This window comes from Neolamprologus brichardi, chromosome 1 (assembly GCF_056152115.1).
Source record: "Neolamprologus brichardi isolate AB-2024 chromosome 1, ASM5615211v1, whole genome shotgun sequence".
Classification (NCBI taxonomy): domain Eukaryota; kingdom Metazoa; phylum Chordata; class Actinopteri; order Cichliformes; family Cichlidae; genus Neolamprologus; species Neolamprologus brichardi.
In genome coordinates, this window is record NC_142104.1 from 10,616,647 (window position 1) to 10,637,974 (window position 21,328).

The window sequence follows — 21,328 nt, forward strand, 5'->3', positions numbered from 1 at the left end:
TACAGAGTTTAGACTTTTTGGTACTTTATTTGTGAAGCTAAGAAGTCAATCTAAATATTCTAAATTACATATGCAGACTTATTTAGACAAGAGGTTGCCAAATTAAGGGAATCACTTTTGATTAAAGTCTACAAAAGAAAACTGCACACACAAGCCCTTTGTCTGTTTGTTCATTTTTCTAATATTTCAGTTTAGGGTGGCGGTTTCTGTTGGTTTTTGAAAAACAAGCTTTCTAACCCTTACTGAGCAGCCATTTTCCAGACAGCAGCTATATTTTTCTTCATTAGCGTTTAGTCTGCTATGATGACTAGTACAGAGGAGTCAAAATTCATCCGTCTGATCTTATTGTAAACAGCTATATCACAGTGCAATATAAAGTGGACGAAGGAAATGAACAGAAGTTTGTCAAGCTTGTCAACCTAGTTGCCTGCACAAAAGGTTACCAGGTTACCAACAGCTAACAGTGGGCAATAGGCCACACTTTGAAAACGCTGTCTTTAGTCTGGGTCATTATCTTTACTCCATTTTCAGCATAATCAGATTGCTAAAACTGCGACCACACCATCACTATTCTATTTGGGGTTAGGAGAAAAAAGACACAATACCATGTTTTGGTGATGGATATATGTATGTATTCACTTCCATACATGTATATATAGATATGTGTTTGCAATAACATAATGTAAAACCTGTTGCTTTTTTTTTCATTTTGTAAATGAGCTCAATATTTTAAAGCAATTGATTTTTATCTGTGGTTCCAAGTACTTCACATTCTGTTTTATTTTGGTAGCACTGGTGGAGGCAGTTTTACTAGAGCAGTATTAGCAGCATTAAGGTGTTCTATCTGCTCATCTCTGAGACTTATCTGAGCATATTCTCATACTGTCTTACTATACAACATGGCACAGGCTTTAGCAGCAATTAATGATGACTGACAGCCAAGAGCTTGGACAGTGAACAAAGAGACTGAACAGCAGGTCTGTTCCTCACCTGGAAAGGTGTGTCAACTGGCCTTGGAGGCTGGAGTAGATGGGATCCAAGTAAAGGAAGCCAGCAATCAGAGGGACAGCAACATGGGCAGTGGGAGTAGCAGTGCTACCACAACTGTTAACAGGTGAGTGTAACATGGGAAAAGGGGTTACACCTGCAGTGGGAAGTGCAGGCTTTTGTAGCAGTGCAAAAAATAGCATCTGTGTTTTATTGTTTTTGTAAACTACAAGTTTAGGATTATCTGCAGGTTTTGTTGCAGAGCTTAAACATTTTGTTCACTGCAGTTAAAATGTATTTGTGCCTGTGTCAAAGATTTACTTTCGGCAACCAGATAATTAATCACTTTGGCAAGCATTTTTTTTTTCATAGTTATGTACTGTATGCAAGGCACAAATCCGTGTTATGTGTATTTATTGCCAAGTGGTAAAATGTAAATGTACACCCCCCCCCCCCCCCCCCCCCAAAAAAAAGAAAAAAGTTTACATTCTCTCATTCTCTCTTACTCTCTAACACAGGAAGGTTTTTAATGTAGTCCAGTGGCTTTTAAAAGTTTTCTGACATTCACAACTTCAGAAGCAGTTTATGCCTAACACATTCTATCAACTTTTACCAATTAAAAATCAATCCAATTTGAATGTTATTATTTTCTTTCCTTATTTCTCCAAAAATGTTTTTTTTTTAATCTTAATTTTATGTCATATATTTACCTTGGTCATCATTACCCCACCTGCTTCAACCGTGGGGGACACGCCACTGTTTGGGGATGCCTGCTATAGTTTGTATTTATAAATTACGAATATGATTTAAAGTAAAATAAATAAATAAATAATAATAATAATAATTTAAATAAGGCGCAAATAATATTTACATAACATAACATAACAAATAACCGAAATTAATGTTTATATTTTAAGAGAACGTATTTTGACAATATTCAATATTAAGTAACAAAATGCACATACTTATATAACTGACCACAACCAGACTGCTGTATCATTTTTATCGCTAGATGGAGTAAGAGTCTATAAAGAATTTCCGAGGCCCACGTTAGATTTTTCTGTCTACTGCTGACTGATTGGGAACTTACAAAATACAGCAGGGTCCCTAAAAAGCATTTGGGTCTCTTTTTTCTTTCTTTCTATTAACCGTCTTTCATCAACTAAGTTTAACATAAAAATATATTATGACAGCACACAAGTCGGTTACCGTATACAGCACGTCTAATGATGCTTCCCATGTTACACTAAGCAGCAGATGGTTAGCACGTCCAGGCACTAATAAAGCCAAAAGACAACATGGAATATTTAATTCATTTAAATACTACGGGGCCTGTAAACGGAGACTGAATGCCGATGTTAAGCAAACTACTGCATTTTTCATCTTCCTCACTTTTATTTGGGAAAGCCACACAGAGTCACATGTCCAGGTCCTCACGCGTCCCAATCACTACCATACGCATCTCTCTATCCTTCCGCACTGTTTTTTATTTACCACTTCCTGGCTTTCAACAGGCGTAAACCCGATATAAAAGTGAAATAAATCTTTCTTTTTCGTATTCTTGATGCTATAATGGTCGCAGCGGTTGATATAAGACTCTACAGACCCCCTTTCCCGTTTTACATGTTCTCTCGGATGGATATCGTAGCATCCCTAGAAAGTAGTGCCATAGCTTGAGGTTCTAAAGAGATCACCTTGAGCTGAGCTCAGTGATACGCCAGTCACATCGGTTCAACCGGTTCAGCAGCTACTAAAGGTGGGTATCCTCAACAGGGGGTTCAGCTGCATTGTCTGTCGATCCATCGGACGTGTCACAGCTTTTAAAACCTGTAAGACCTTTTTTTTCAGTAGCTATGTTTTACACTCTGGTAAGATTACCGAGCAACTCTGCGTGTTGCTCACCGACATGTGGTTTCCTGTCTTTCTCATTTACTGGTATTTTAATTGATTACTATTTTAAACCTCAAAAATGTAACAGTGTTAATACAGCTAGATGAATACAGTCATCTTAGATCAGCCATTTTAAACCCCTCATGTGCGGACTTAGAATGCTTTTAACAGCCTTGTGGCAGTGCATTTAATAAACGGGTAAGCCGAGGGAATGTATGTGTAAATTGAGCAGCTGCTTATATTACAAACTCTCAAAAAGTAGCAGTATTGTTTTTGTAGCCAACCCAGTAAACGTATGAATACCAGTGACATTTTATTTCATTCGCGTGAAACATTGTAGAATCGCTTCCTGTTGCCTCTTGACGTGGGTGTGGCCCCTTCGTCTTTTCGGCTTCCCATTGGTCAATCTCCGTGATGCGTCTAGCTCAGGAAAATGTGACGCAGGACGAGAACGTGACCTTTAGCGCATCGTCTTTACTATAACTTGATCTGCATTTTTATAAAACACTGCTGCTTTATAGCTGATGTAGCTTTTAAATAATGAGAAAAAAATCTAGTTAATTTCATTGTAGGTGTAATGATGCTTAATTAAAGAATTGCGTGGTATGTGTTCTCCTTTTCCTCCGTGTGGCCGTTACTGCTAAGCTAAATTCATCACGATGCGCATCTTCATCCTTTAATTCATCAGTCTTTCCTCTCTTAAGTAAATGCCGGTCACGTTGGATGTTGTGTATGGCATGGCCGTCCTGTAGATCTAGTTTGAAATATGGGTTTTGTTTGACTACTGTAATTTTCCGCAGTGGTGGAAGGCCTTATTGACACTAGATACACAGGAATGAAGGCAGGTCTCACCCTGCCAGGTATGTGAACACTTCTTTTTTTTTTTTTTCCACAAAAAGAAGTGTTTTAGCTGAATTTTTAAACTGCAGTTTGATATCCTTAATAATTGTGAAATACACCTCCTGCATATGCTTTATTTTCTGAAATGCAGTTATTTGTATAACACAATAATTGTCATTGATATGACCTTCCTGGGCAAATGCGCTGTTTACAAAATGAAGTCTCATTTACAAGAGCCCAACCATAATCAGATTGTCAGGCAACTGACTGAGTTCTGTTGAAGTGATTAACTCCACAAGAGAACCTTGAGTGTCTTTGCCACTTAAATCTAAACTGAAAGCACAGAACTCTAGAGGCACTGTTGTAATTATTTTCTCACATAAAGGCAGAGTAACCCAAGTTAAATTGAGCCTGTGAACTTAAACTTCAGACTCTAGAACTTTTTTTTTAAATCAACAAATACCTCAACAGAAGGTTCTGTGTGACAAACATCTGGGTCATCACTAATATCAGTAATTTTCTGCTTTTGAAATCATTGTAAACGGCACCTATCTGTTTACCAAGAGCGGTGTGAGTCGCGGATGCCACCTGCTGCTGCAGTTAATGAATAAAACTACAATTTCCTCTAGTAGGAACTACTGTCCTTGACCTGCTGTTTTGATAAGAAAGTTTAGCTTTAGCAAAGCTGGTGGTCAGTGTATTTATCTGGCCCAAACAGCTGTTGGTCTCTCTACTGTAGATGTATGTTTGCTAATGCCGCATGGAGCCAACTCCACCATTATGAGTATTCCTCTGCCACCACCTGACAAAATGGTCACTCTAAAGGTACACACTACCCTAAATAAAGTTTGTAATAATCTGTAGATTCTAACAACCATCATGTATTCTGAGGATTCGCTTTCTGCCACTTGACTTGCCATGTTGTGTTATTATTAGACAAAAATCCATTTTTAGACTCTGGGCTACCCTAGACCGGTAGCAACACTGGTGTCAGAATACTCCTGTACCATCACAGAAGTCTCATGTATGTCGGTTGTATTAGATCGTGGTAACTGTCTAGTCACTGTGGGTGCTCTTCATATCCTTTATCCTCATTGAATGGATTTACTCTTGAGCTCCTGGGAATGTTGCACACATGCACGCACGTTGCTGCCGCACTCAGTCCTGCTGTAGCAAGGAGAAGTTTGTGCGCTGGAATTGGAAGCTCAAGCACACTGGGGTGGCTATGGAGGTCATTTGTGTTAACATGCTATGTCCCCAAGAGGAACAGGAAGATCTACTGGGGGTATGTAGTGTAACCTGCAAATGGCGCCTTGGTTGAGAGAGTGTGGAGGATTGAAACCATTCAAGAGCCACCTTGGATTAGCCCAGTGTTACATCACATGCTTAGCAGGTCATACAAAATATCATGTCACCCTGGCAGGAATGCTACTGTAACTGCTTATGATTGCACAGCTGTTTTCATAGATAAGTTGGATAAGAAATGGTTTAGAAAGACGTGATAAGGTGGTGAGAGAATATGTTACAAAAGTATATGTCTTACAAAATGATTATCAGCACTCTGCTCTTAGCTGGTCCTGCATCTGTGTCAGGGTTACTGTAGCTGCTGCTGGTCTGTGACTACTGTCCACTAGGTATCCGGGGTTCAGAGATGCCTCTTTATGTAGCCATTGTGTTTCTCTATAACAACAAGGAGCATACAAGCTGGAACAATGCATGTTCTTTGGCCAGTCTCATTCCTTCTGGTCCAAAAATAACACTTCACTTGAGGATACAGGCAGTATGAGAATGTGAGAGGACATTTTTCCTGAACTGCAAAAGACACAGGCAGATAATTCTGTGTATTTGCAGAAGAAAATCTTATCAGATCCCTATTTTATGAGAGTAAGGATGAGACATTCAGCACATTTTTGGTTGATGCACATTTGAAATTCCCAACCTCAACAAGCAAGGGTAAGCTAGCAATTCTGTTACTAGAAGCAAGCCTGTGGTTTTATTACTATTCCTATTCTTAGATAAAGCTATGTATTTTTTTTTTTTTTTTTTTTTTTTTTTTTTTTTGCCAACTATGACTGTTTGTGTGTCCTGGAGACACATTATGTAGTGGGAACTACAGCAACAGGGCTTTTGAGCACTTTGGCAAGGGTCAGTATATCTGTCTGTGGAAAGCTTTTTAACACAGTAGCTTTCCAGAGATGCAAGGAACAGCCTAGTAAATATAGAAGGCTTTACATGTGTGCCCACGTGTAGCACCAAGACTGGCTGTATGGTGCAGAGAGGCCTATGGCTCTGCCCAGCTTGACGTTTCTGTCACAGTTCTAAATTATTTTTTTATTTTATTTTTTTAATGCATCTCTTCTCAAGTGAATTCTCTCTATCTGTTGCATAAATACAGAATTTTCCTTTTTTTTTTTTTTTTTTTTTTTTTGGGGAGTTGGTTTTGGACATATTTGTAGTCGTCTAACAAACATCTTCTGTAGGAAGTTGCATAAAACCTCATTTCCACATTTCCTTCTAAATGTCTTTAAAGTTCAATACAGTCTATCAACATTGCAAAACTGAAGAGGTTTAACGTTAAAGATACATTTAAATTAGACTGTAGAAAAGAGTGACAATGATGGCATTGCATCTAGATGTTGCATTTTTCTCAGATGTTTTGATTGTCTGATTGTTCGACATGTGCTATTGTACTATTTAATCAATTTTGTTAAAGTCGTTTTATTGCTTTTTGGGTCACACCAGGAAATCATTTAAAAACAGCATGCTGCAGTAGCTAGCATGATTACAGGCTCCTTTTGCCCCCTCTGAGATTTTTCCCTGTGGTTCAGCCCACTGAGGGGTTGAGTGTGCCGCAGTAGTGTGACTGAGCTCACGTACAACATTAGTCTGCCTCATTGATGGAAATGTTACATCACCAGTTAACATGCTGCTGGCAGTGAGGTTCTGTCTGGAATCCCACACCATGATGCATTTGCATTTAGGATGTTATGAGTAGAGAAAGTCAGACCACTACCACGTGTCTGCAGTAAATCTTCCACTGAGAATTTACCACAAAGATGCCTTTGGCTTCAGTTGAAGCTGCAGCACCTAAAAATTGTCTGTTTTCCAGATTTTTTTTTTCTGCATCAGCCTTTGTATCCTGTTCTGTGTATATTGGTAGGGAATTAAAACTGGTACTAAAGGTGAAACACTTTCAGTGGCTTTTAGTGACTTGTCAGCCTGTTGCTTTGATTAAAAAAAATACATAAAATAAACCCCTCAAATCTACTTAGAAGTGAAGTTAATCCAATCTGATTAATTTTACTGTCTGTAAAACCAGCCTAATAAATTAAATATTTGTTTTAGTTGTGTAACCACAGCAACCAGAGCCCTAAAAGAAGCTGCACTCATAATCAATATAGATAAGTAATGTTACACCCTGCTGAGACATGCCTACCTTGTTAGATTAAGCGTGCTACAATGCTCATTGATACAGTACCTCTCATAACTCTTGATTCGTAGGCTGAAAGGAAGGGAGTGTCCCAGCCACACATAAAAGTTCCCTGTGTGCAACTGACTATATTGAGTCACTTGCCACTGCACAGGATTTTAGGTAATCTCTGTTCTATACAGCCTTGTATTTTACAACTAGAAAAGAGTGATGTTTTCCTGTTGAAAGTACAGAAATTCCAACCTTCTAGTTGAGATATGTGACTGTTAGCATCGGTGACTCAGCAAGAAGGGTGGGTGGTCTAGCAGCTCAATGGGCTGTACTACTCTGTTCTCAGTATAGAATATGGAAATGGCATAGTGAACCAGTATAAGCCTTAGCATGTCCTCTAGCGCTACAGATCAACATTAATATATTTCCTGCTAGTCTTTAAGCTATTCCAAAGGGGTTGGAGTTATTTTCCTTAATTATTGAAGCGTGAAACATTCATATCCTCAAATTCAAGATAGTCTTGTGCAAATTCTGTGCTCACAATAACCCAGTGTTAAAAAAGAAATGCAATATTTAGATTTCATAAGCCTAATGTTAAAAAGTGTGTGTGTGTGTGTGTGTGTTTGTGTGTTTTACCTTTTGTGACTGACAACATTTGGAGTTCGTGACTCTTAGCACTACCATGGTTCAGTTTTTCCCCTTATGACAAACTGAACCATGACTTGTGTATATCACACATTCTGTTGGACTTGCACAGTCTAATACAAAGGTATACAAAAAGGGCTTAGACTGTTAACAGTCTTACTGTTACTCTATGATATAAACTAGCCTAACTAATAGCTATCCTGTTTTACAACACAAATGCAGGTATAGGGAAGATGTTTTCATTGGAATCCAACAATCTATTTATTAATTATTATTATTATTATTTTTTTCCTCTTTCCTGTTGAGGAGTTCTCCAGTTGCACCAGGAATCACCATGCCTCAGTTAAAAGGAGATATGGGCTCGGCCTTCATCCAGACACAGCAGCTCCATGCTGCTACGGCCGACACTTTCCTGGAACACATGTGCCTGCTGGATATCGACTCAGAGCCCATCACTGCACGCAACACCGGAATTATCTGCACCATTGGTTGGTCCAACCTACCTTTTTTTGTTGTTGTTTTTTTTGTTTAACTTGTACTCACACAATAATAGATGTGGAACAAAGCTCTTTGTACATTTAAAAGAGAACTTCTGTTTTTAAAGCCGCTGTTGTAGGGGCAGCTTAAAAGCTAAGACACTGCATTTCTGGAGATTTAGTTTTTGGCTTTGTGGTGCAAACGTTGCAACGTTTAGTTAAGTTTTCCGTTCACACCATTGAGTCTTCATACAGTACCGTGTCTTTTAACAAAATAATATCTGTTTGGAATTTTACATTTTGGACTTTAGTTTGTACACAATGACTTGTACCTCCCTGCTAGTAAACGGTATCAAAATCCTAAATGTTAGAATTTTCAATAACTCTGTGCAGGACCAGCCTCTCGATCTGTGGACATTCTAAAGGAGATGATCAAGTCTGGAATGAACATTGCTCGCTTAAACTTCTCCCATGGCACACATGAGGTGGGTCTTCGTACAACTCGGTCCGCTTTGTAAATGTCTTGGGAAATGGCAGTTTACATTTCAGACAGTTAAATCTAATTTTATCTGAGCTGATGGTTTCTTCAAATATAGTTTTTTTTTTTTTTTTTTTTTTTTTTTTTAAAGCTGTTGCAGATTCTGAAAATTCAGTGTAGAAATCATTAATAATTTTCTTTGAAATTTTTTTTTTTTTTTTAACATACTTGACTTTAATATATTCTTGGACTGAGTAGATCTAGCTGTTTCACAAAGAATCAATGTAACTGTAGATTTGAAAATGGAAAACTAAATTAAAGCTTTGTTGTTTTGCAGTGCTAGAAAAGCAAGCAGCAACACCTGGCTTTGTTTTGGTTTTTTTTTCCAGCTGGCAAAACCATAATGGTTTTCTCATAGTGGTTGTCCTGTAACTTTGAAAGTCAGCCAATGTGATTACCTGCCACTTAAGTTATTATTGAAAGCTCCGGTTACCCAGGTAGGCAGCATAAGCCGTGGGCAGGCAGTAGCTGTTTATAAAACCACAAACAATACACTGCTAGTTAATTAGCATGCACTAAGGTGCAAAGCTGGTTGTGTTTAATTTTCTTATAGCATTTCCCACAGCACTGTAGCAAATGTTGGCCAGCATTGAGAAGTAGCAAGATTTCTTGGGGAAAAAGTGCACCTACATTCTTTATCTTCCTTTAAGATATAACAATGTATTTTAGTCTGTTTGCACTCCTGCTTGTGCTAGGATTTAGTTTCATTATTGGTGTACTGCTTTTCATCAACTACTTGACTGAGGAATTTCCTTTTGAGAAACGCTACACTCAAACGTATCATACATGGCACAGTATCAGAAGGTGTCTGTCATAATCAAGTGTAACCTGTGTTCAAGGACGCACACGGTGGCATGTCACCCGTCCAGTTATTAACTGTGACAGCTTTATAGCCAAATGCACACTTAAAAATGCAAGCCCATTTCAGCCCGTGCTTCATGAACTCCTGTCTCAGGAAGACGGTGCACCCCGCCCACCATCTGTTTGACCCACTGCCCTCTGACGGCGTGTCAGGTCAATCAGTTCCCACACTTCCAGACTCACAAACGGCTTCTTCCTCTGAGCCATTTGGACTGTAAACATCCCCCCCTTCCCCAACCAACACACACCCCACTCCTGCCCACCCACCTTACTAATCTGAGCCATGGATTGAGTAACCCCCATCCCTCAGGCCACTCATTTAAAAATAATTTTTTTGTTTTTGTTTTTGTTCCAACTACTTCCAAACACTTTGCAACTTGGTAGTATACATTTCTCCTGTTTGCTATTTATTCATGCTGCCTACTATTTATATTTTATTCCACCACAGTGGAGCTCCCAAAATTTTGTTTTACATATACAATGACAATAAAGGGCTATTCTATTCTAACCCCATGATGATAACGTATAATTATGACCCAGTTTATAGTCAGTTGTATTTTTATCTGTTTATTGCCTGGCGTTACTTTTATTTCTGCTTTGTAAAACCTTTATCTGAGAATAAATGCATAAAATAGTATTACTCTTTAACATGTTTGCAGTGCAAGATGGAATAGAAAGAGGTTGTTAGGCACAGTTTTGACTGAAAGAAATAGTTGGGGTTAACATCTGGCGAAGAGTATTTACTGGAAATATATTAACATATTGACTTCTTCCTTTCTTTACAGTATCATGCGCAAACAATCAAGAACGTTCGTGAGGCATGTGAGAGCTTTGAGCCTGGCAGCATCCAGTACAGGCCTATTGGCATTGCTCTGGACACCAAGGGCCCAGAGATCAGGACTGGCCTCATTAAGGGAGTGAGTTTAGCTCCACTTGTTCTTTACAAAGCTTCAGTAGAATAAAACCCAACCAGAAAGAACAATAACTTATGTGATGATTGTGTTAATGATTTGACAGAGTGGTACTGCTGAGGTGGAGCTGGTGAAAGGCAACATGATCAAGCTTACCTTAGATGATGCTTACCAGGAGAACTGCAGTGAGGACATTCTCTGGCTTGATTACAAGAACATTACCAAAGTTGTCGAAGTTGGCAGCAAGGTCTACATTGACGATGGACTCATATCCCTGCAAGTCAAGGAGATTGGTGAGTAAAAGCCAGGCCATGATAAATGAGGCCAGCCTCAAAGTCTCTTATTCTGATCTATTATAATATTTAGAAAATACTTATGTTTATTTTTCACCTCCAAAGGCCCTGATTTCCTCAGTTGTGAGATCGAGAATGGTGGCACCTTGGGAAGTAAGAAGGGAGTGAACCTCCCCGGTGCTGCTGTAGACCTGCCAGCTGTTTCTGATAAGGACATCCAAGACCTGCAGTTTGGTGTGCAGCAGGGAGTCGACATGGTCTTTGCCTCTTTCATTCGCAAAGCAGATGATGTGCATGCTGTCCGCGCAGTGCTAGGAGAGAAGGGCAAAAACATTAAGATCATCAGCAAGCTTGAGAACCATGAAGGTGTACGCAGGTGTGTGGAAATGGCTTGCTATATCAACATCTTTTATTTAAATGATGGTGTATTGTAGAGGAGAAATAAAAGATTAAGCTGAAACCTTTTTTTTTTTTTTTTTAAAGGGCTTTAAAGTGGTCTTTATGAGTGTATGTTTATGCCATAGTCCTGACAATATATCATAATAAATGGTTGCACTTGATGAATTTGATAAGCTGGAATTTTTCTGTTTTGCAGATTTGATGAGATCATGGAGGCCAGCGACGGTATCATGGTTGCCCGAGGTGACCTGGGTATTGAGATCCCCACAGAAAAGGTCTTCCTTGCCCAGAAAATGATGATCGGTCGCTGCAACAAAGCTGGCAAGCCAATCACCTGTGCAACTCAGGTCAGACAACAGTAAAGAAAATGTTGCATTTCCTCCTAGCACATCTAGTTTGCTGAGTACTCGCTGTACTAATCATCCTGTCGGCCTAAATGTGTTCAGCTACGTAAATTTTAACCAGACTGGTTTTATTTTCCTAAATTATTCAGATGTTGGAGAGCATGATCAAGAAGCCTAGACCCACTCGTGCTGAGGGCAGTGATGTAGCCAACGCAGTGCTGGATGGAGCCGACTGTATTATGCTCAGTGGAGAGACTGCCAAGGGAGACTATCCTCTGGAGGCAGTGCGCACACAGCACATGGTGAGTTAATGTATAATAACAATATCAAAAGATGGGGAAAATATCTCAAATTAGGCCATAAAGAACTGTAATTTAAAGTAATAATTTTGTGATTTGATTGCATGAATTACAATTATAAATTGGAAAAGATTATAGCTACTGGGTGGTTATGCTTTCATTCTTTCCCTTTTTTCCCCTTTCAATTTTTTTTTTGTGTTCACTTTCATGCCCATTGGCATAAACTTTTTACTTTGTCACTTGTTGAAACTTTAAGATGTCAGCAGACATCATCAATATACAAATGAACCATGTTAAAATTCTCAGTTGGGATAATTGACAAAATCCCAGTGATAATTCCGTCTGTGTTTGGTATTTAAAATAACTCTGACATTGCACGATTTCCAAATCATAATGCATGTTGCCTGAACCCCTTCATCTAACACATTGGCTGTTACTGCTATTGTTTACTAGTTACTAAAGTTGCTATGATTTCAGGGAAATCTGTGGAACTTTGGTAGCTGTTAAATAATTCATAGTGCAAATCACTTGTATTCCAGAAAGAGGGGGAAAAAATGTGGCTGCTGGAAAAGGGAACAGAAAAAGCATTTTTAAATGATGCTACACTCAGAATAATAAATTGTCAATCAATGACCTGATTAACAAGGGACTGTGGAGATTCCTTAAAATCTGCACATTGTATACCCACATTTGTGTTATTTAGTTAGGGACAGTCTGAATGAAGTACAATAAAAGTAAAGCACCTTTGATGAAGTCTTAGACCCCATAGAAATTTGCTCTAAAGTATGCACTCAATGCTGTGTTCATTGTTCATGCCCTTTTTTGGCTTACTGCAACTGTTCACAGCTACTCTGCAGTAGAGCTGCAGTGACTCAGCAGTCCTGCAGATCTTAGTTTTGAACTTGCTGTCCCCACATTGAAGTTGGAAGGAATGCTTTAGAATCTTATGTACAGTACAGCCTCTTAATAGCATCTGTTTATTTAAATAAAACACTTATTTAGTAAGGAAAATAAAATAAAACTAACCTCTTCTAAGCCTCTGTTAAAAGTTATTTCTGGATGGTTCCTCTTTATTCCTCCTGGCTGCCCTTAACTGTTTCTTCAGCTTTTTGTGCAGTTTGTTTTGACTCACTGTTTGTCATTTGTTTTTAACCCAGTAGCTTCTTTAGGACATATTTGTGATTTAATGTTTTAGATAATTTAAAATTAATATGCAGTTCACTGTATGTCATATTTAATATCATGTAAAAGTTTTTGTATTTTAATCTTGACATTCCCCTTTTTCCCCACTCACCTAAATTCTTATATTGCCTTTCATTTCTTTTTTTTTTTTACCTCCTTCACTAACTTTTTTTTTTTTTTGGCGTCCCTTTAACATTTTCCCTCTGTTTTTCATCTTCCTTAATTTGTTTTCCTTTTTCTTGTCACTTATTCTTGCTTTACAACTGTTTGCCTGGTTTGAAAACTCCTTTCTTCGATGCATCTTGCCCTCACTTGTGCCAGATTGCTCGTGAAGCCGAGGCAGCCATGTTCCATCGGCAGGTGTTTGAGGACCTGCGTCGTTCCACGCCGCACTGCAAAGACCCTGCTGAGGCCATTGCAATCGGTGCTGTGGAGGCCTCCTTTAAGAGCTTGGCCTCTGCGATCATTGTGCTCACAGGCTCTGGAAGGTAGGCAGGTTATCTGGTCTGCCAGTTGGTCACTAATAACTGTATTTAAGGAGTCTGAGAGGCAGCGTAGGGCCAGGCAGGGACTTTCCAAGGGAACAACTGGGAGAGCTGGCAAACATAACTAGACTCATGGTTGGATGTTAAGAATTTCTATAGAAGCAGTTAAATGCTTGTGTGGGGACCCTAAAGAAAAAAGACAACATATCCCCAACCCTCTTATTCAATGTTCTTCTTCACTGATTTGTGTGTGTGTGTGTGTGTATGAATATCTTCATTAGCTTTATTGGCCATCCTTGTTTAACCAGGAGTCTAGCTACACATTTGCCAGTTAATCCCATTGGTGTGAGTACCTCCATTATATAGTGTGTGTGATTGAGAGTAACCCCTCCCCAACCCTTCCCTTCGGGGTTCAGATAGCACGAGAGGCCGAGGCAGCCACCTTCCACAGAAAGCTGTTTGTGGAGCTGAGGAGACACTCGCAGCTGACCAGAGATCCTACAGAAGCAGTAGCTGTTGGAGCTGTTGAGTCATCCTTCAAATGCTGTGCTAGTGCCATTATTGTTCTCACTAAGACTGGAAGGTAAGGAAAAGTGGAATAGAGGTGACATGATGCGGGTCCGAAGGTAAGGTGTCGCCAAACATGTGCCTGCCCATTTAACCCAGCTCCTACGTCTTCCTCAAACACCTAATGTACTTGTGAAAATCCCATCCTTCTAGTGTATGTGTGTGTGTGTGAGTGTGTGATAACAGTAACTAATTTTATAAAAAATGGTTATGTCATTAAGCCCAGGTGCCCATCTTTTAGACTCTTGTCATTTATAGTTTTATGAACTTTTAGTTTGGATTGTTGTATTGTCTCAAAATGTTTGAGAACTTGTGACAAAAATATTATTTTAAAACCATAAGTTATTTACACACTATGGTGTAAATATGCAGATTTTAAAAAATTGTCAGCATTTTTCTCTTCTCGTTATTAGCTGTACAGCAGCTGGTTTATTCAGAGAACGCCAAGTTCACGTTTAACAAAGTGATCCTTTAACAGTCTTTGCTATTAGAGGATCACTTGGTCTTTAACCGTGGACATCTTGGGCTACTGACAGTGACCTTAAACCTCTGCATATCGATGCTAAAACATAAGTTTTGTCACTTATTTTGGGCTACTCTGACCACTCACTATGGAAATGTTAGAGACTCTGGTTGCTTCCCTTGCCTCTCATCCCTTTTGGGAGCAGGACACTGTAAAAACTGAGAAGTAGAAATGAGCCAGACTATCTGAGAACACTTGTGTGTGGGTGGTGGAATATTAATTGCACTGAATTGCTTCTTTCAGGAAACCATCAGTATGGAGATGATTTGCATATATTAAGTTTTTAGTGATTTTTAGCACTAAGTAAGAAACTAAGTATTATGAGTTAAATGCTTGGATATGTCTGCTTGGTTAAATGTTTTGCACTTTTTGAAAAAAAAAAACTAATTAAAACCTCATTGTTCTGCACAACCTTTTTTAACTACTAATTTACAAAACATTGGGATTGTTTGTTAAATGGATCACTGAAACATTGAGAGTAGGCTGGAAGTAGTATGTGAACCCCTAATGATATCAAATATAACAACTGGAATCAGAAATAAAGGAAGAGTTCCATTAATGAAATGTGACTGGAGGGCTTTATAATAGGAAAAATTTCAGGAATTTGCTAATGTGAAATCGTGTTCCAAAAAGAAGTCAGCCTTGCAATCAAAAAGCACCGAATACCATAAAGCTGTAAAGAAGTTCAAAGTCCTTTATAAAAGTTTATATGTTGATCAGTCTATTGTTAGATAAGAAAAATGATTTAATACTGTGGCTGTGTCCTTGACCGAGATGAGCGAAGCTTCTAGCTGTCTGTTAAAAGACGAGTTGGGTAAAGTCGCTGTTCACAGATGTACCATGTGCTAATCATAGTACACATCAATTGGTACAGTAGCACAGAGCAGGGATAACAATACACTCTAGAAATAAACATCAGTTTGTCAGAGCACCTTGACATAAAACACTGTTTAATTCCCTTTTTTTTTTTTTTTTCTGATGAAATCTTAAATTAAGGTTACTCCATAATGAAGCAAAAAGATGGTAGCTACAACAGGACAGATAAAATTAAACATGCTCATTAAAGACACCATATTGCAATTATTTGCCTAAGAACATCTTTACTTGATCATTTTAACTTTTGGAATCTCTTCAGTAAACTTGTATTACTGCAGTCTTTACATCAATGAAATATGGATGAAGTGTTTAGTTTCCTCTGTGTCCGTGCAGGTCTGCCCACCTGATCTCCAGGTACAGGCCCCGTGCCCCCATCCTCGCTGTGACCCGTAATGCTCAAACGGCTCGTCAGGCCCACCTGTACCGCGGCATCTTCCCTGTCCTCTACACCAAGCCCGCAAACGATGTGTGGGCAGAGGATGTAGACCTGCGTGTCAACTTTGCTATGGAAATGGGTAAGCAGCTGTTAGCTTTAATACCCTGTATACTGTAAACCTAATTTAATACATCAAATAACCACTGCTTCATTTATTGTTTCATAATGATTTTTTCTTTTCTTTTAGGCAAGGCCAGAGGCTTCTTCAAAGAGGGTGACGTTGTCATCGTGTTGACTGGCTGGCGTCCGGGCTCTGGTTACACCAACACCATGCGTGTGGTTCTGGTGGCCTGAACAGCCAGGAGGGCAGCTCTGCTTTCTCCTTTTTCTTTTTTTTTCCCCTTTCATCTATCTTTCATAGCGTTCCAACACCACATCTCACTCCTGCTCACAGCCTTTGGAATCCAGACACTGGGGCTCACATGCTCTACCATTCAACAACTTAGCATTTAGGAAATGATGCAAAGGATTTTTGAAAAGGTACAACCCTCATGGTCGAGGTTTTGAGTGTGAGTGGAGTGTGTTTTTCGCACAGTTCTACCTATGTTCCATTCCTTTCAATTACCTAAATCAAAGCAGTCTTCAGGGCCTCACACACCCTGACCAGAAACTGCTGTATTTGTTCACTCAGAACGCTTGTATAACTTTAAAAGTTGAATTTTATGAGTGACTGCTTCCTGGTCTGTGTGCATGTGCGTACTGACTCATGTTTAGGTGGGGTTGGTGGTGGAGCCAGCTGACCTTACCAGAGCCCCTTGAGTCTGTAAGGGTATACTAAAAACACTCCTCAGCTGGTTAATTGAACAAAGTAGTGGCATTCTCTGGGCTCCTCGCACGGTGGCTCCACCACTCCACCCAAACAAATCCTGCTCTAGTGCTGTCTATATGAAGTGTCCTCATTTGCCAGCTTTCACTGTACAACAGTGTATATGTAAGTGTTGCACTCCTAATTTACTCCACTGTTACATTCAATATTATACTTGACTCTTGTGAGTGGTGAACTTTTGTTTTGGGACATCCAATACTACTTATATTTTGACTGTCTATAGAAAGCTAGTTTTGGATGTCTAATTCAAAGATAGTTACTGTGTTTGTGTGTTTAGTTGTGTCAAAGCCTTTACATTTCTTTGCATTTAGATGATATCAAAGCTGGCACCTATGGAAAGACGTGTGGTTCACTAAGGATGACTTGTGTGATTGAGTATAGGACTGATGTAAAGATATGAAGCCCTGACCCTCTAAGTCAAAGGTGGTGATGGGTACGATCCCAGATTTTCTATCTCTGTTGGTGACCCACTGTAACTGTCTTCACGTGTGTAACATGCTTTTGATTGTAATGCTAGAGTGTAAGAACTAACAAAATGTAAAGGAGTATTATAATGCTTAGCTGGTGTACTGAGCTGTCCAACAAGACTTGAGTTCCATCAATAAAAGAGATGAGCACCTATCTGAATGTTGTGATGTGTTTGAATCATTGTTTGTGGGTTTATTCAATTTCCGTGCACAAAGTAAAGGATTCGGGTGAAAAAAAAAAATTCTAGTGAGACTTGACTCCTTTATTTAAAATTTATTTAAATGTGTTCTAATCACCAAAAGGTTTCACAGTGGTACAGTGTATTGCTAGATGCAACAGTATCCAGGAATGTAAGAACTTACAAGTCCAGTTGGCAAAGTGTTGTTTTTCCATATTTGACCATTAATGACAATATTTTTAACATCTTCTGTAGTGGCTGGGTTTGGCTGAAGGATAGTCTTTATCCTTACAACTTGATGTGTTCCTTGCAGTGGTGTAGGAATAAAGGTTAATTTTGAACCAATAAAAGAAAATTATCTGGCACCCGTTAATCACAGCATGGGTACGTGTTTAACATTTACTGGCAGTCCTGGCTGTACACCACCCCCACCTGCCTGCGGATCTCATCCTCCAATTCAGCCAGCAGGAGAGAGTCTGCATGGGACATGACAGTACTTTCCTTCAGCCCTAGGAGGGGAAGAAATAATGTTAGGCTTGCTTATGTAGTGTTTCTGATGCCACCTTGTGTTAAAGTTGTGCATTACAAGTCTGGCAATAGCCAAAATATTTGGACCATTAATGATTTTTTTTTTCCCTTAGTGTGGATGCAGACTAATAATCTAAAAGTCTCAGTACCTTTGAGCAAACACTGTCGAACCTCTTCTGCTTCATAACGCATTCCTGTACTATTGATAAAGTTGAGAGGCAAATAGGGTTCTGGAACTGGGTACTCTGTCTCCTTCTCATTCACCACTAATGATGTGGGGCACCACATAGGAGTAGGGACCTAAGAAATAAAAAGATTTAAATAAATAATATTAAAAAAAAAATATATATAGATAGAGATATATAGATATTTGATTCAGAAATTACCTTGGTTGACTTTGAAATGATTTGTATGATGTATATCCTTAATGATTAACAAAAAAAAAGGTTTGCTCAAACTAATAAAATTTTATTTAACCTTTGATGACCTACCCGAACTGTGCCCTTTGTTCCCATAATAATGGCATCATTGGGCAGTTGTACACCTGAGGAGCAGGTAATCACTGCCATTCTGTTCTTGGAGTACTTCAGAATGGCGACCATGGTCTCATCCACTCCTATAATAACAATATAATATATATTAAATATATTGTTATTATATACTATAATAACAAAGAAAGTACATTTGGTAAAGACACATTAGGATGAAGGAATACGGAGACATGGTTGGCTGAAAATATTGGACCATAAATAACTGCTGCAGTTCAACCTTTATTGTGCCTCATAAAGGCAACAATAGATAAAGACTTAAAAAAGGAATGCTGTAAAAGAAAAAAATCTGAGTTCACACTCAGCAGGTGCCATGGTGTCACTAAAGTGGAACATTAACTTTACAACTTGAGCTTATTTCAGATTTCAGTTCCCTATAATGTTATCACATGACAAGCTGCAACTGAAAACAGCTTTGTCACTGTCAGCTCTATTGTGGACCACAAAAATAATACATTTTAACGACTAAAATGTCAACAAAGATTGTTTTTTCATAGTTTTTAAGCGAGCATGTCAAGCAGAAAAAAATAGAATGAGTCAGCTATTCCACCATTGCCATTTGACTCAGGACAGTAGTATAAACAGCATTATTGTGTAAGTACAAAACTACATGTTAATAAGTGACACGGCTTTAAAAGTCATTACCAGTCTCCACGTGCACTACTCCACTAGCTTGGATGCTCTCTGGCTTCTCTCCATTATACACCATGGATACAAACTGCAAGCAGTAGATCCCAATGTCTAGTAATGCTCCTCCACCTAGCTCCTTCTGCACTGCTCTCGGTACATGCATCAATGGCACACCAAACTCTGATCTGACCATCTTCACTTCGCCCAGCTCCCCCTGGGCCAGCAATCGTCTGATCTCAACTGAGACTGGGAAAAAGCGGGTCCAAACAGCCTGGAACAAAAACACAGTAGATATTTCATACACTCACATTATACGTACTTGGTTCTGAGTAAATTACATAGAATCAGCTAAAAATAAACTAAATGTTTTTACATTCTCTTATTTACATGAGGGTTTGACACTTTGACGTGCACCAAAATTGAAATAAAGAAACACTTATGACTAATAGTGAAGGTGAAAAATAACATCAAGAGGAGAATTTCCTTTTTCTTTATGGTTTTCTGTACTTGTACCTCCATGAGAAAGACGTCATTCTTTTTGGCTGAGGCCAGAATCTGCTGCACCTCCTTGGTGTTCATAGCCAGTGGCTTCTCACACAGCACATTCTTCTTGGCATTTGTAAAGAGCAAACAAGTGTTCAGATGGTACGGGTGGATTACTCCGATGTACACCACATCTGCAAATACATAAAGATGCCGACCAGAGAGAGCACCATAACAAGAATGATTATGCAGTCTAACAAACATCTAAGTCCTAACCGGAGCAGGAGCTTTAAATCATCAGCGAAGCAAACTGAATCAGCAAACTTTTGGCAGAAACTGACCAATGTCAGGATCTCTGGCCAGCTCCTCATAACTGCCATACGCTTTGGAGATGCTGTGTTTTTTGGCAAATTCCTGTGCATCCTCCAGCTTGCGTGCTGCCACAGCCACAACCTGTAAATACAGTCACAGATGAGTTCCTCCTGTCAATAACTAAGTAAGCAGGCAGTTTCTTGTTGAGTCTTGTCTTGTTTCCCGTTCCAGTTTATATAAATCTTCTGGATATATAACAATTAGGTAAGATTTTTATCTTTTGTTAGTATACAGGCTCCCTCAGTGCCACCACCAGGTCATCAGTTAAGTGTGATATGACACACACACACAGAATCTTTAACTCTCAAGGCCATTTTGTATTCACAAACCAGGAAAAGCCAGTCTCAAGTTGCTGTTTCTTTGTAAACTTCGTTGCAAATGAAACGGAAGTTTTAGGGAAACTTATAGATATTTATGTACCATACCTGTTGATTTGTGGAGTGCCAAGAATTTGAAATGCCCATCTATTGCTTTATTTACGGTAAACATGTAACGCGTATTGTCAACATACTGCAAACTGTAACTTGCAGTTTTCGCAAGTTCACGCCGGAGTCACTTGTATCGGCTTTTGTTAAAGACACAAACTGCAAATATACAACATTGCGTCAATCGAATGTTGTAAGAAACTGATTTCAAAAGCACTTCTAATCAGTAGAAACTGAGCGGCTACAGGAAACCACGCTGAGTGATAAGGAGAAGGTTTATGTTTGATCACTGGATAGATTTGTGAACAGTAGTTCGCTAACAGAAATACCTGATGGTCTTCAGGTGGAAGAGTTTTCAGGGCCACGGTGAAGTCATGACTGATCTTCCCGGCGCTGCAGATTCCCCACCTGGTTGCCATATTGGACACGGCGGACTGAGACAGATTCAAAGCAGCAGTTGCTGTTCTCAGCCTCAGAGTGGCGACACAGCATGCGATGTGGACTTTCACACACAAGTTGCATTTTCCTATATGTCTGCGTTGTAGCTTCATGTAAAGACAAATGCATTGCGTCGTTATATAATATAGCCTGCAAGCAGTGAAATGAAATGTAAACTAAAACAGGGAGAGCAAAGAATAAAGAAATGCATTTAAAAATATGTAAAAACATACTTTGTTCTTTAGTTATTTAAATACTAACAACAACCGAAATTAGGAACTAAACAGACGATTATCAGACTACTGTTACAGAAAGTCACGTTTTCGTGTAATTAAAAAAATCAGAAAATAGCAGCTAGATTTTTTCTAGGTTTCCCAGAGGTGCTGTCAGCATTACAGACACACACACAGCAAGTGGAAATTCATTGCATGCGTGAAATAAAGACAATACTATGCTGAC

General features: G+C 39.1%; 2 protein-coding genes across 8 annotated transcripts; one reads left to right on the forward strand and one right to left on the reverse strand.

Annotated features, from left to right (window-relative positions):
* The first annotated feature begins 934 nt into the window (after positions 1–934).
* On the forward strand, positions 935–17,420 carry pkma (pyruvate kinase M1/2a). 7 transcript variants are annotated; one of them, XM_087850976.1, is made up of 11 exons: positions 935–1,114; positions 8,090–8,271; positions 8,653–8,744; positions 10,444–10,575; positions 10,676–10,862; positions 10,968–11,238; positions 11,458–11,608; positions 11,755–11,907; positions 13,988–14,154; positions 15,871–16,052; positions 16,161–17,420. In XM_087850976.1, the coding sequence occupies exons 1-11, from the start codon at positions 1,074–1,076 to the stop codon at positions 16,265–16,267; spliced, it is 1,665 nt and encodes a 554-aa protein (XP_087707102.1). In that variant the 5' UTR covers positions 935–1,073; the 3' UTR covers positions 16,268–17,420. The 7 variants fall into 7 exon arrangements, with proteins under 7 accessions (XP_087707102.1, XP_087706954.1, XP_006779864.1 ...); XM_087850828.1 differs by lacking the exon at positions 13,988–14,154 and adding an exon at positions 13,408–13,574 and having other exon boundaries at positions 948–1,114; XM_006779801.2 differs by lacking the exons at positions 935–1,114; positions 13,988–14,154 and adding exons at positions 2,636–2,743; positions 13,408–13,574.
* Positions 17,421–17,545: 125 nt separating this feature from the next.
* dhdh.2 (dihydrodiol dehydrogenase, tandem duplicate 2) lies at positions 17,546–20,866 on the reverse strand. Its single transcript, XM_087851014.1, has 7 exons — positions 20,761–20,866; positions 19,976–20,087; positions 19,665–19,828; positions 19,167–19,422; positions 18,465–18,589; positions 18,123–18,273; positions 17,546–17,954 (listed from the first exon to the last, which is right to left on the reverse strand). The coding sequence occupies exons 1-7, from the start codon at positions 20,848–20,850 to the stop codon at positions 17,845–17,847; spliced, it is 1,008 nt and encodes a 335-aa protein (XP_087707140.1). The 5' UTR covers positions 20,851–20,866; the 3' UTR covers positions 17,546–17,844.
* Positions 20,867–21,328: the final 462 nt, after the last annotated feature.